General features: G+C 38.0%; 1 protein-coding gene across 1 annotated transcript in view; it reads left to right on the plus strand.

Annotated features, from left to right (window-relative positions):
- Positions 1 to 3,055: 3,055 nt before the first annotated feature.
- Positions 3,056 to 14,718, plus strand: part of LOC139982180 (nck-associated protein 1-like) — a 47,448-nt gene continuing 35,785 nt past the window's right edge. The window contains exons 1-7 of the mRNA XM_071994768.1: positions 3,056 to 3,297; positions 4,374 to 4,478; positions 6,149 to 6,241; positions 7,060 to 7,116; positions 8,862 to 9,004; positions 12,794 to 12,884; positions 14,184 to 14,321. Of these exons, the coding sequence (XP_071850869.1) occupies positions 3,190 to 3,297; positions 4,374 to 4,478; positions 6,149 to 6,241; positions 7,060 to 7,116; positions 8,862 to 9,004; positions 12,794 to 12,884; positions 14,184 to 14,321 (735 nt within the window). The 5' untranslated portion in view covers positions 3,056 to 3,189. The remainder of the gene's footprint in view (positions 3,298 to 4,373; positions 4,479 to 6,148; positions 6,242 to 7,059; positions 7,117 to 8,861; positions 9,005 to 12,793; positions 12,885 to 14,183; positions 14,322 to 14,718) is intronic.

The raw sequence follows: 14,718 nt of genomic DNA on the forward strand, positions 1-14,718 counted from the left end.
CCCAAACTAATTGAGCCGGAGCACACCCCCAACGTAACACTATGTTATAAATATAGTGTAGATCTATAGGCCTACATATAGGGGCCTAAAAATTACACTGTATGAATCTTGTAATATTCTGTTTGCCCGTGGAGAAAAAGGGTGAGGAGAAGATTTTAATACATTTGGGGGGGGGGTGATGCTATCAGAGGTATACGTGGTTGCAGGGACGTATCAAGGCCTGATGATTGGGGGGGGGGTGTGGTGACTGAAATTCCAACTGGATGGGTTTTCCAGCCAGAAAATTCCGACTGCTGCCTTGTACCCCCCCCCCCCCCCACCGCACTACTCGTCAACGATACGGTCAGCGTCAGTCAAACACCCTATCTTTCGCGACTGCGCTTTTGTTCCGAAATTTTTCCGGTACATTTGTACCACTGGCCCTCACTTCACAAACTTATTAATCACTCTGGTTAAGCGAGTAAGCAACTGGGTATAAGTTATCTGCTTGATAGGCTACATAGACTACTAACCTCAAAAGCTATGTTAATGTAACAAAGGGGAAAACTTTTTTTTTCAAAAACTTATATTCGACGACATAGTGAATTACCCCCCAAAACAGTGCTATTTCCTAGCGCGCTTAACATTATTTTCTTGGGGGGGGGGGGTGGTGGAGGGGGGGGGGGCTATTTATCACTCACATGAAAAAAATCAATTGTTCACTTCATTCCAACTGAGCATTTGGAATGAAGTGAACAATTAAACATTTTGCAGAAAATGTTGAGTTGACGAGTTACGATAAGATGTCAATTAAACAGTTTGCAGAAAATTTTTCAATTGCTCAGATGGAATGAAGTGAATTGAACATTTTGCAGCAAAAGGTCAATTCACGAGATGTGGTAAGTTGTCAATTAAACATTTTTCAGAAAATTGTTCAATTGCTCAGTTAAAGCAATTAAGCAATCCAACATTTTTCTGATTTTGTTTTGATAAGATTTTATCTTGTTATCTAAACAATTTACTGAAAAATTTCAGCTTAATGGGGCAAAGTGTTTCTTATGTTGATGGCACTTACAAGCTTCCGTAGATTGAGGTTTTAATTGTATAACTTACAGTAGTTTTAGGCATATTTCTTTTAGAGTATTCAAAATCATACGAAGTTTTGTATGGTGGAGTATAAAGATCGCGAGATACAATTTCTCAATGTGATAAAGAAAACGTGGCTAATATGACTGATTAAAGGTCAATTTTGACCGAAAATTTTCGGTCACTCACAAATTACAAGAATATATGAAAATTATAGTGCCACAGTCGGAAAAATTAGAGTGCGACAGTTGGAATTCCAACTGTCGCACTCAAATTTTCCGATTATCGTCAGTTTTACCAAGATTGGGGGTGAGACAACCCCCACTCCCTCCCCCCCTAAGCGACGTCCTTGCGTGGTTGCTTCGCCCTGGGAAGTAGAGCAATCAACGTTGACGATATCGAGTATCGATGCGAGCAAAGCCTTAAAAGGATTGTCTGGTAGCCCAAAGAAGTTACCTTAAAAAATAGTAAATAATTTTCCAAACATGTTGTCAAAGTATGAGAACGCTAATGTTGCGTTTGACAGAGAAACGATTTTTTAATCGTTATGGATAGACATTTCAAAAATAATTTGAACAGTACAATACGTGACGTCAGCTCTGCCATAGCAGATTGCGTCATAACCCACCCTCCGCACAGTACCTATACGGTAATCACAACAAAAACAGCGTTTGTATACAGATAAATTTCTTCCTTAATTTCCGGTGAAATTTCTTAAAAATTAGATATGTTTTCAAAAACTCCTTAAGCCGCCATGTACTTGAGCGGTGGTTCCGTGGTCTTTGTATAACACAAGGTAAATTTTAACAGCAGACTCTGAGTTGTTCAGGCTATACATCGCGCTATCCAGCTCCAACGCGAAAAATGTTCGCATGTAGGCTATACTCAAACGTTCACAATCGGACAGTTCTGCGAAGCCTAAGCTTCTCAGTGCTATATTCTGCTCTGACAACGAATCGATCAATTTCTTCAATAATTTCCGGTGAAATTTCTTATAAATTAGATATAATTTAAAAAACTCCTTAAGCCGCAATATATGTAGTAGATCGGTGGTTTCGTGGTCTTTGTGTAACACAAGATAAGTTTTAACAGCAGGCTCTTCATTGTTTATACATCGCGGTATCCAGCTCCAGCGCGAAGAATGTTCGCGTGTATAGGCTACTCTAACGTTACAATCGGACAGTTCTGCGATGACATCGATCCCGCCAAGTTTCATCTTTCGGTTTAACGAATACTTTATAAGTTTCCTTTTACTGTTAATTTGATCCGTGAAATTTATTTCAGCGATTTCGACGAACAGTTAATGAACTGTGGTTTGAGTGTGAGTGTACTATGTGTAACGCTATACACCAACTGAGCATCGTAGTATATACGTTCGCCAGTATGTACGTTATATATATGAGGCAATTCAATGTGCTTACACGTGAGTTAATTTGCTGCGGAATTGGGAGTGCTAACTTCAAGTCGCCTGTTTTGCCTATCTGCAAGCACTACGTCAATCACCATATTGAAGCGTTCGAACAAACGGTACTTTTGGTGAGAAACTGGTGAATTTGAAAACCAGATTTCTACAAGAAGAAAACGTCGAATGGGGACAATTTTTACATGGTTAGAAAGAGAAAAATAATAACTACAAGGACAATGTATCAAAATCTTACACCAGACAATTCCTTTAAAAGTTTGCTTGCAACTGCTTATTGCTTAGATAACAAATGTACGTACTCCCAAAATATGTATATTAACTTAAATATTTACATCATAATAATACATAGTTAAAGACCCATTTTTTTAAAAAGAGTTTATTTTGTATGATTTTTTAATTTTAACGATGCAGAAAATATCTTACATTCGACAAAAATTCCTTCAGTTCATGAAGATTTCATGATCCCCACACAAGTTTGGTTGTTTTAACTTCCGTGTGCCGCACCTACTGTACGTACACTAAACTCAAGATACGGTTACCCTTGTTATTGCTCTACTTACACTACGCTGTACGTACTGTAGTCTCATAGGCCTATGGGGAAATACGTTTGACAACACAGGCTCAAGCTACTGACCATTTTGTTTCTATATTACTAGGGTAATCATTTTCGAATGTAAGACAAACGTAAACCAATCAGCAAGATGTCAAGGTTTTCTGTGATGCAGAGCCAAATGAAATTGGCGGAGAAACTGACAATTTTAACTGATCGAGGTCGTGGTCTGCTGGCAAGATTGTACAATATCAAAAAGGTAGGCCTAACGTTAAGTTAAGCCAACTTAAACATACTGTACTGTAGGCATATCATTGTGGCCCGCTGTAGGCCACGGTAGGCCTTCATCGTTCAGGTTTATTGTCGTCTTAATAGGGCCTATGCTATAGCCAACCGATGGTTGCGTTCCGCTTAGATAGTGTGGCGTAAAATTACAGAACAAAACCACATCCACCTTGGCGTATTTCTTTGGCGTATGATCAAAGTACTTTCCAGTATGGTTAACCACTGATTGACTGAATCACTACTGTGGAACTTAGTTGAGTTTGAAGTGCACAGGCTAAGGCTTTCTCTTTACTGTTCATTAGTCTTTCTTAATAAGTATTATTCTTAGGGTTAGAGAAAGATTAGCCTATACTATGTTGATACATTCAATTGTTCATCCAAGTAGGTAACTTCCATCAATAACTTGAATAAGGAAGAGCTTTGCTTATCCAAAGCATTGAAGACTTCATGAAATGGTTTAGGCATGTGACCAATGGATAGTAATATTTTAGCAGTTTCCATCATATCCTTATGATGTTGACACTAGAGTAGCAAGCAGTCCCATAGAATACAGTAGTTTCAGCCATATAGAGAAAGATGCTTTTCCTTATGGCAGAAAGCACCTTTTCTTTCTACTAAGTATAAGTCTGGAACTACTGTTTTTATTAGCTTATTCAATTAAAATTGTTTGTTCAAATAACCATACAAACAAATAAATAAATCATGATCTAAGGATCATTTTGTTGTCGGTAGCCTAAGAAAGATAAATACTTTGATTTTATTTTTAATAGCATAATTCATGGTACAACTTACCACCCACCTGTGGCCTATGATTCACAAATTCTATGCCTGTAAGAGACCTATAGAGTTCACCTTTTCTGATTGATAATGTATAGCAAATTTGTATGAATAACATATAAACACAATATGTTGCCTAATTCTGAGTAATCTGGTAGAGGCCTAGCCTAAGCTTTCTTTGACTGTGTTTGTATAGTATGTACGGTTAAATGTCGAAGTCCACTTTGATTCATTTCAACCTAGTGTAATGTTACCATCTTTTCTTGTTCACAGGCATGTCAAGACCCAAATTCCAGACCTGCTTTCCTTTCAGAGAAAATGTTAGAGCCATGCATCAGAGCCATAGAGAAGAAATTTCCACAGTCAGAAAAAAGTCAGGTGATTATAAAGTTTATAAAGTCCCTAGTTCCTTAAAATTGGAAACCTTCGCTGTGTTTATAAAAAATGTCTTTGACCATGTTAAATTTGACCCCCATAATTTTACCTTTTTCAATCATTTTGGGAAAGGGGCTGAATTCTGTAGAAAATGGACCCTCGTTTATATTTACGGCCTAACTTTAGAATGCGTACCATATGAATGGGAAAGCTTACTAGGGGCTAGGAATTAGGGTTAGGAAGTAGGGAATAGGGTTCGGGGTTAGGAAGTAGGGTTAGGAAGTAGGGAATAGGGTTAGGAATTAGGGTTAGGAATTAGGGAGTAGGGTTAGGGGTTAGGAATTGTACGGATTCTAAATTAGTACCATATTTACTAGTGCTGTGATTGTTGCGCAAACCTGTTAGCACTGAGGGAGCTGGTACTATATAATTCAGAATGGAGCTTTGAATATAAGATTCATGGATTTGACAATCTTGAGGTTAAAGGTTTGTAACGTGTGCATGAATATGATCGGAGTGCTATCCTTGGTGGATTTGTAAGAGGCTTGGAGATTGAGGGGTACCGAAGGACTACCGGATGTCTCTTGTTCCCTAAATGGATGTTCCCGAAATTGACTTGTTTGATTCTTTTATGTGTGTGTGTGTGTGTGCGTGTGGGTAGCCATGTATGTGTGCATGTTTGTATCAAGTAGGAGGGGGAAGGCACTTTAAGTGGCACATGGTGAAGAAGGTTACTTCTCTCTACCCTGTTGCTGTTACTCTTGGGTATACCCCTTAGTTACTGACTGATATCAATAGAAATATGAGGCAAGTCACTAGCAAAGATATCAAATTCTACTTAAAAAACCAAAGATATTGAATTCTACTTAAAAACCAGACTTTTAGAACAATTCAATTCAGATTTATTTTTTCAATTTTTCAGTTTATTGTTTTACAGTACTAGTACATCAGCATGTACATGTATATATCATGTATATATCAACATGATAAGAAACTTGTATAGTTACACTTAATGGCACTAGAAAAAACAACAATGTTTATCAACGTTGGTGACCAAGAGAAAAGAGAAGGCGAAGCAAAAACAAAAGAGGAGAATAAAAATATGATATTACAGGAACAAGGAGTTAAAAAAATAATCAAAAATCACAGGAGGGAAAACCTCGCTGGAAAACAATTATGGGCAATACTGTACAACAGAGTACTGTAAGGGGAATCCCCTCATTATGAGTACAAGTACAGGGGCCCGATAAGCAGGAGTATACGCAAGTCTTTGTGTATAATACCTATGTAGACACTTTTGTGTAGAATACTAGTATATACTGTATAATACCTATTTAGACACTTTTGTGTAGAATACTACCTATGTAGACACTTTTGTGTAGAATACTAGTACTGTATAATACCTATGTAGACACTTTTGTGTAGAATACGCAAGTTTGCACTACGAAGGTAGTACTAGTTCCTATTTGTACTAAGCATTCAATATGCTTGAGTACTTGTAAACTTGCATGAGTACGAATCTACGTAGGCTAGTAAACTCAGAGTAACTATGACGGACTCACTACAAAGTCTACTTGACGCTCTTGCAGATAACATTAGTTAATGACAACTACAACTTACGTTGCTATTGAAGTGACTCAAAGATTTTAATTTTTTTCCCCTTTCTTTGACAGTCTGTGTTGCAACCAGTGGACCAGAGGAAGGCTGAGATATTAAAAGTGTTAAGTGTGTATTACACAACATTTAAGGATATACTTGATTTCAAGGTACGGCTCTTTAAAATCTTCTTTTTAAAAGATTGTTTTATCCTCAGATCTCATTTTTGGTTAGCATTATTTATAAAGACAATAATCCTATTACTGTACAGTTTTAAAAGTCGATTATGGACTGTAAACTTAGGTGATTTAATTGGTCAATTAATTTCGAGGTGAACGTTTCTGTCCAGAAAATCTTGAACAACTTGGGAAAGTAGAACTTAAAAGCTATGCTGATATTGTTCACAGTAGTTTTTCAGTCTCAGAGCAATAGATGGTATGATGGTTGGTATGTTAGCCTTGTGATAGTCAGGGGCATTAGTTATGTTCCTTTAAAGGGGTGTGTGTAAAAAACACGCACAGAATACAGACAGGTTAATAAGCGTGGTGAACACAAAGAACAAAGAGATAGATGTAAGGGGATTATTAGACAAGGGATGGAGAGTAGAATGAAAGAAACCAACAGGGGCAGAGGAGAGGTAGGAGATAAACAGTGGAGGGACAAAGAGAGGATTAAGGGAAGGGGGTAGGTTTTTGTCCCTTCTGTTACTGTTACTTGTCATTTACCCTTTGAAGAAGATCCTGCTAGGATCGAAACGTCAGGCCAACTTACTTTTACACATTCTCCTACACAGGCTCTCTAGTGGATAAAGCAGTTTGCTAACAGTTATATTTTATTTTGTTTTCCTTTAAAGGGGTAGCGGTGATGATGATTGATCTCGCTGATTTTACTCGCTTTAGGTGCACAAAGCAAAACAGCAAGGAAAATTTTGCTTGTGCGTTGAAGTTTACCGTATAATGATGTAGTGATTTTATCTGTTCATTCACAGGATCATGTCCTAAACCTCTTCACAGTCATTGCCTCAGTGCACGTCACATTCGATATCGTAAGTTTTCGTCGTTCACTTCTTTGTTCCTCTGAACCGCATACTTTTAGCATTCGCAGCACTAGTATTAATCCTGGTACATCTTCTCACCTGGATAATAATAATTAACAGTTCTTATACAGCGCAGCTTACAATAAAGTCTCGCCGCGCTGTACTTAACCCTGGTCATTGGTGACTTGTCACACCTACACACCTCAGTGTGCACAATTCAAACAATCTCTCCTGGGGCACCAAAGTGCACCACAGCCACGTGTCCCCTGGGGGACTTCCCATAGGGTGCAGTCACAAACCGCCACACACAACTATATTTACAAGTCACCTCGCAAGTCCCCATTTATACACAGGGAATACATTTTCCGTCCATATTTCATGTGTTTATAAGAAAGTATTGGTGCAGTTACCAAGGTTATTTAATACAAACATTTGCTATGTTTTTTACCTTTCTGTAGCAATCCGTCCACTTTACATGGAATAAATTGTAATGCGATACCAGATATCTTATTACTCTGTAAACAAATACGAAGGTAACGTAGCAGTTATCATGGATAAAATTGTAATGAGATGCCAGATATCTTATTTCCCGGTCCATATTTCATGTGTTTGTAAGAAAGTATTGGTGCAGTTACCAGGGTTATTTAATACAAAAATTTGCTACTGTATGTCTTTACTGGCTTTCTCTTGGAATCCGTCGACTTTACATTCAATTGTAATGCGATGCCAGATATCTCATTCCCCTGTAAACAAATACAAAGGTAACGGAGCAAGTTTACATGGATTAAATTGTAATGCAATACCAGATATCTTATTTCCCTATAAACAAATACAAAGGTAACAGAGCAAGTTTACATGGGTTAAATTGTAATGCAATGCCAGATATCTTAAATTTCCCTGTAAACAAATACAAAGGTAAAGTAGCAGTTTCTTGTGCCGCTCGAAAACTTCAAATTTTCTCTTTGGTTTAAATATACCATTTGAAGCCAAGGGATCATGATGAAAGACCACAACGTAACAAAATAGGGTCCTTTTTTTTCAAATAAAAAAAATTTGCATAGCAATTCTGACCCTTTTCTATAGCATTGTGTACTTTCTCATTTCGTTAAAGTTAAAGTTGAAGGTTTACAGTCTTGTATGAGGCTAATGCCTCCTCACATGACTTTACAACTTAACCCCTGGTCATTGGTAACTTGTCACACCCACACACCAAAGTGTGCACAATTCAATCAATCTCTCCTGGGGCACCACAGTGCACCACAGCCACGTGTCCCCTGGGGGATTTCCCATAGGGTGCAGCCACAAACCGGCGCACGCAACTATATATACAAGTTACCTCGCAGGTCCCCATTTATACACCTGGGTGAAGAGAGGCAATGTAGATAAAGTGCCTTGCCCAAGGACACAACGCAATGATCTGGCCAGGGCTCGAACCTGTAATCCTTAGATCACAAGTCCACTGCCTTAACCACTTGACCACAACGCCCTCCTTTCTGTCTTAAAGTATTGTTGTCTTTTATGATCGTATTCATCTTCCTCTTTTGCTACTCCCCAACACCCTACCCCTCACAATTTTCAGAAAACTAGAAGTGTGAAGAGATAATTTTCTTGGGTTTACCTTTCTTGTTTTTGTAGACTCACTCTTCCCAATCCCCTACCTCTCCTTAAATTTGTCAAAAAACAAATTATATACAGGCTAACTATTTAAGGATTGTTAACCTTTTGTTGTAAATCACCATTCTCGTTTTTTGCAGACCACCAACTTTGATATGACGAAGAGTTACCTGGACTTGATCGTCACGTTTGTCAGCACGCTGTTACTGTTGGCTAGGGTAGAAGACAGAAAGGCCATGCTAGGACTGTACAACCATGCATTCGAACTAGCCCATCAGAGGAGGTGAGAAGAAAATAACATGGATAATAAAGCCAAAATCCAAGAGAAAAAAAAATATCAAGAAAAAAGAATGTTGTGGAAAGTAGTCAGGACAGATGATTTTTTTTTTACATCAAGTTCTTGAACCTTTGGTGGACAAACTAATTTAAAATTAATTAGGAATTATTATTGATAAATTGTTAAGAGAATGAGTGCTCAAGTAATTTCCCTATACGGATAAGGACACTCTTCCGGACGACGTCCATCCTTTAGAGGTGACCCACCGAGTGGTGCGATGACAAGGAGTTCCGATGATAACGTAGGACGACGAAATTCATTCGATGTTTGCAATTTTTGTAGCAATACAGAGATCCTGACACTTAGATTCCGATACAAATATTGAAAATGATAGGAACAACAGTGTGTGGAAATACTAATACTGCATAATACCTGCACTGTAGTGTAGAATACTAGTACTGTATAATACCTATGTAGACACTAATGTGTAGAATACTAGTACTTTATATTACCTATGTAGACACTGTTGTGTAGAATACTAGTACTGTATAATACCTACAGTATGTAGACACTAATGTGTAGAATACTAGTACTGTATAATACCTATGTAGACACTGTTGTGTAGAATACTAGTACTGTATAATACCTATGTAGACACTTTTGTGTAGAATACTAGTACTGTATATTACCTATGTAGACACTGTTGTGTAGAATACTAGTACTGTATATTACCTATGTAGACACTGTTGTGTAGAATACCAGTACTGTATAATACCTATGTAGACACTTTTGTGTAGAATACTAATACTGTATAATACAGTGCAGGACTTTCACGGTCGTCCGGTCGTCCGAGACGACTAGAAATTACGTCGGACTACCAAATCTTTCAAAATGTTGTGTGCTTGGTAGTCCTTCGGACGACCAAAAAAAATGAAGGCTTTGAAGAATTATTGAGCCTAATTATATTTCATTAAAAACGAAAGTCAATTTAATTAAATAGTTTCTGAATAACACCCAAACCATGCATCAATTATTGAAAAACATGCGCGAAATATTAACTTTACAACATCGTTAGCAAAAATCTGTTCACTAATAAATTAGTCGCCTAACGTTAGTTTCTAATGATGTACCCAGAAAACAAATGAGACTTGTGGCTAAATGTCAGTGCAATGCATTTTGTACGGCAGTCGATCAGACACTGACAGTCTATAGGCCGAGTGAAAATGCATTGCTGGACAATGGGGGAAATCTAGCCTATACTGCTGAATTTGTGACGCAGTTATAAGATATCCATAGAATACTTTCAGTATTGCTGTTATCTTCGACCACATGGTTGCCTAACAGCACACTAAGTCAATTGGGGAAATCTAGCCTATACCGCTGAATTTGTGACGCAGTTATAAGGTATCCATGGAATACAGTAATGTTATTAGCGAAAAAAAATTTGCGTTCCGGGGACGCAAGCCCCCGAAAAAGTTTGCGTCCCGGAAAAAAAAGTTTGCGTCCTGATCGAACACCAATTACGTTTATTGTAATTTGTATGACCTACTGTACTAATACTAGTGTAGTATCACTGCCTATACTTTGTGAATGTTATATACAATATAATAGGGCAGATGGCTCAGTGTCTTAGCTTCGGTGTTTGACAGGGGCGGCCCGCCCCACTCCTTTCGCCCACCCTGCCGTTTCAAACAATTTTACCCCAGCCCCCTCCTTCATCAGCCCTCGTCCTTCCTACTCGCAACTCCGTGGTCAATTGGACCGCGAAAAAGTTTGCAACAGAAACTACTGTGGTATGAATGCACATTTCACATTAGCAACTCTTATTGCAGAGAAAAGAAACATACTGTGAGATTAATATCCTTTCAGGATCAGATATGTTAGCTTCCCACAAGATTCATAGGATGTCTCAACTCATAACATTTTCTGATCAAAACAATGATTAAAATATTACGTGATAGTCTCAGAAACAATTCAAATGCATCTTCGTACCACCAGTGATTGTTGTCAAAATGTACGTAACAAATATGAGACAAGGCCTAACGGTATGATATTTGAGTGCACACATATGAGAGCCTTTACCACAAACTTCGTTATCTCTACACAGGGGAAAGTAAACGTTGCAAGTTATTGTTGATAAACAACTTACTTCGTGTTCATTGAGCACTGAAAATGCAAGAATGTTTGCAAACAATCGGTAGGGACTATTAGCCAATCAAATCACGGGAATCTTGGTAAAGCATCGTTGTCTATTTTTAGCATGAAAATCTCTGTAATGAAGTTTTGGTAACCCTGTACCTTGCGGTTGATTGTTATGATATATTTATTTTCAAACAAATTCAATGATCTGTAGGAGTAGGAGAACTTTTGATTCTTGTCAGAAGAAGAAATAATGAAAGATGTTCATTCAAAAATGTGTTTTGTTTTCTGTTGACCTAGTTGTGAGTGTGTACTTGGGGTTTGCAAGCAATTTGAAGATTTTGCGTCCCTGGCCAAAACATTGCGTCCCGGACCCAGAATCCTGTGTTCGTAACAATGCTGGAATACTTTCGTTATTGCTGTTATCTTAGACCACATGGTAGCCTAACTCAATGGGAATATCTTGCCTAACCATAGGTATGCCCAAAAAAAAAAAAAAAAAAAAATCACACTGCGTAGTATTTGGGTAATAAATAAGGAACCAGGTAGTATCGCATCGGGCGGGTATCCAGGTACCCGGATACCCCGTGCAAACACTATTTGAAAACAGTACACAATAACATGGTTATATGCTAAACTAATAAAGCTTTGGTTGGCACAATCAGATTGGGGCACCAAAATGTTTTGTTTTGTATTATTTGTGTTCATTTTCAATTTTGGTGGAAAATTTGGAAGGACTACCAAGTTTTTTGCAGGACTACCAAATATTTGAAAATCCTTGAAACTGGTAGTCCTTCGGACAACCATCTCAAATTCCTGAAAATCCAACACTGTAATACCTATCAGTCTGTCCGCTCTCTTCATGAAGTAAAATTAAATATTAACCGTTCACGACCGTCGAAAACAAATTACTGTATATAAGTTACATGACACTGTATAATCTATGGCTGAAGCCGATTACATACATGCCGTGTATTATCATCATCCACGTTATACCAGTAATTATTGTAATTATTCCTCTCCAATTTCTTGTATAATAAAGAGAAAAAAAAACCTTAAAACTTCCCAGATCGTCATTCTCTTGAAGGATTTGGTTATTCAGCCACGAAACAGTCTCATCGTAAAACATAATAATGATGATAAAAAAATAGTACTTATATAGCGTGTTCATCAGCAACGCTGCTCAAATCGCTTTTCAGGAATTGAAACAATTAATGTACAGGAAACATTAAAAATACAGGAAAATATTCAAAAGTAAGTAGTGGAAAAATATCGCCTAAAAGGTATACACCATAAAACCTATAATAGGATAGAAAAATACATTAAAGCTATGGTGATACAAAAAATACTGTACAGTTCAAACATCAAAGGCAATTCTAAAATAATATGTTTTCAGCGATGTTTTAAAACTGGCAAGGCTTGCGCAGGTACAGTACGTACTGAATTCGGCAAGGCATTCCATAGCTTGTGCGCACATACTGAAAATGCCTTGTCCCCCGGCAAGGCATTCCATAGCTTGGGCGCACATACTGAAAATGCCTTGTCCCCAGTTTTTTTCTTTGTTTTCATTTCTTGAAGCAGTCCCTGTGATGATGAGTGTAATGATCGTAATCCAACTTTCTTTGGTACTTGATGAAACATCTGTTTTTTTTCCAGTGAGCCAGCTTTTGCAAGACTTGGTAAAATGGTGGACGACTTCCAGTCGCCCATGAAGAAGTTGGCAGAAGAATTTATTCCATTTGAAAGTGTAAGTATTTTCTTAACAATTCCCCCTCCCCCCCAAAAAACGAGAAAAAAAGAAAGAATTAGAGAGGTCAAATAAATGGTGATGAGTTTCTCCGATAATATCATTCGGTTTTGTTGTCTGTGTTGTTATAATGCCACACACGTCAACCATGTTCATAATTGCATAGTTTACCATGAAACAGGGCTTTGTTTATTTTGAAATGGGGCATGAAATATGCACCATCTGTAGGCTAGAAATCAGGGAGGGGAGTGTGTGGGGGGGGTGGGTGGTAGGTTGGGGATAAGGTGGCAATATGTTAAAACTAAACATATCACGACCGGACGGCCTTTAAATTTCAAGGACCACTGACAGTGCAATAAATCTGCTGAAATTCTCACTGTTGAAAATCACAGCGGTAAAATTAAAACCAATAGAGATCTGCAGTGATCGAGATGTGCGCATGATAGGCTAGAAATCAGTTGGTTGGTCGGTTGGAGGTTAGGTAGCAATATGTTTAAATTAAACAATTCATGACCTGGTGTCCTTAAAATTTCAAGGACACTGACAGTGGGAATGTGTCTGCTCAAATTCTCATAATTCTGTGTTGAAATCACAGTAGTAAAAAATAATAGAAACAAATTGAGCTCTGCAGTTATCAAGCTGTACACATGATAGATATTAAGGAAATGATTGCTCTGACTCAATCTTTAAAACTCTCCTAGACTAGAGCTGATAAAAATATTGCAGTTATGAGAATTTAAGATTTTGAGTGAATAGCAACAAAAGTAACCGACAACGAGACTTTGTATTGAGCTATAAGAGAAGAATGTTTGATTAAATGACAGATATATGTATTTAAGAGCCTCCTGCAAGCAGGAACTCAGGAAGAAGCCTAATTGGCTTATCAAAGCCGCATGCAAGCTGACCCAAGTCAGTCTCTTACATTCATATTTAACGTCCATGATTATGAACCGGGGACCTTATGATTGAAAGGCACCGGCGTTAACCACTGAGCTAACACTCCTTAATTGAGATAAAATTGAGATTGATATAGAAAAGTAATGTTGAGGCTTCCTCTCCCAATTCCCCTTTTGTACGGTGGTATGATTTCATGCATCACGGTGAATTATCGATCCATCATCATCCCGTACCGAAAACGATTATTCAAAACTTATCAAATAAATTGCTACACTAGTGCAAAGATTAGTATTTTGAACAGGAACCGTAGTACTTCTTTTAAAGGAGCCTTGAAGACTGTAAACACAGAATTTGAACACTTGACTTATTCCGACTCCCCCCGTTTCCCGTCTCTTCCACCAGTGCATCTCCTCGGCACTGTTTTCCCTCCTTCATCTGTACCCGAGACGGAACGCCACCGCTGCTCAGTGGAGGGCCCAAGAGATGCTCAGTCTGGTCACGAAGCCAACGGTGTTACTGAACCCGGCTCAGAGTGAAACGGTAAGCATGATTATGTCGGACGTGGTACTCGGGGCAAAGTAAAATAAATGAAACAAAATTGCAAATGGAAGACACAGAAGAATGAAGAAAAAAAAAAAAACATTTTATCTATCTTCCTATGATTGTTGTGTACTTTTATGTGTTCTTAGTAGATCTTGATCCCTGTAAAAGTTGTTGTAACATAGATGTAGTGAAGTGTAGTGTAGATGTAGTGAAGTGTAGTGTATGTATGTATTTAAGATCCTCGTGCAAGCAGGAACTCGCGAAGAAGCCATCATTGGCTTATCAAAGCCGCAAGCTGACCCAAGTCAGTCTCTTACATTCATATTTAACGTCCATGATTATGAATTGTCAATTGTCAACAACTCTCTAATTGGACGACTTACATTAATCTTGG

The sequence above is a fragment of the Apostichopus japonicus genome, chromosome 16 (assembly GCF_037975245.1).
Source record: "Apostichopus japonicus isolate 1M-3 chromosome 16, ASM3797524v1, whole genome shotgun sequence".
Classification (NCBI taxonomy): Eukaryota; Metazoa; Echinodermata; class Holothuroidea; order Aspidochirotida; family Stichopodidae; genus Apostichopus; species Apostichopus japonicus.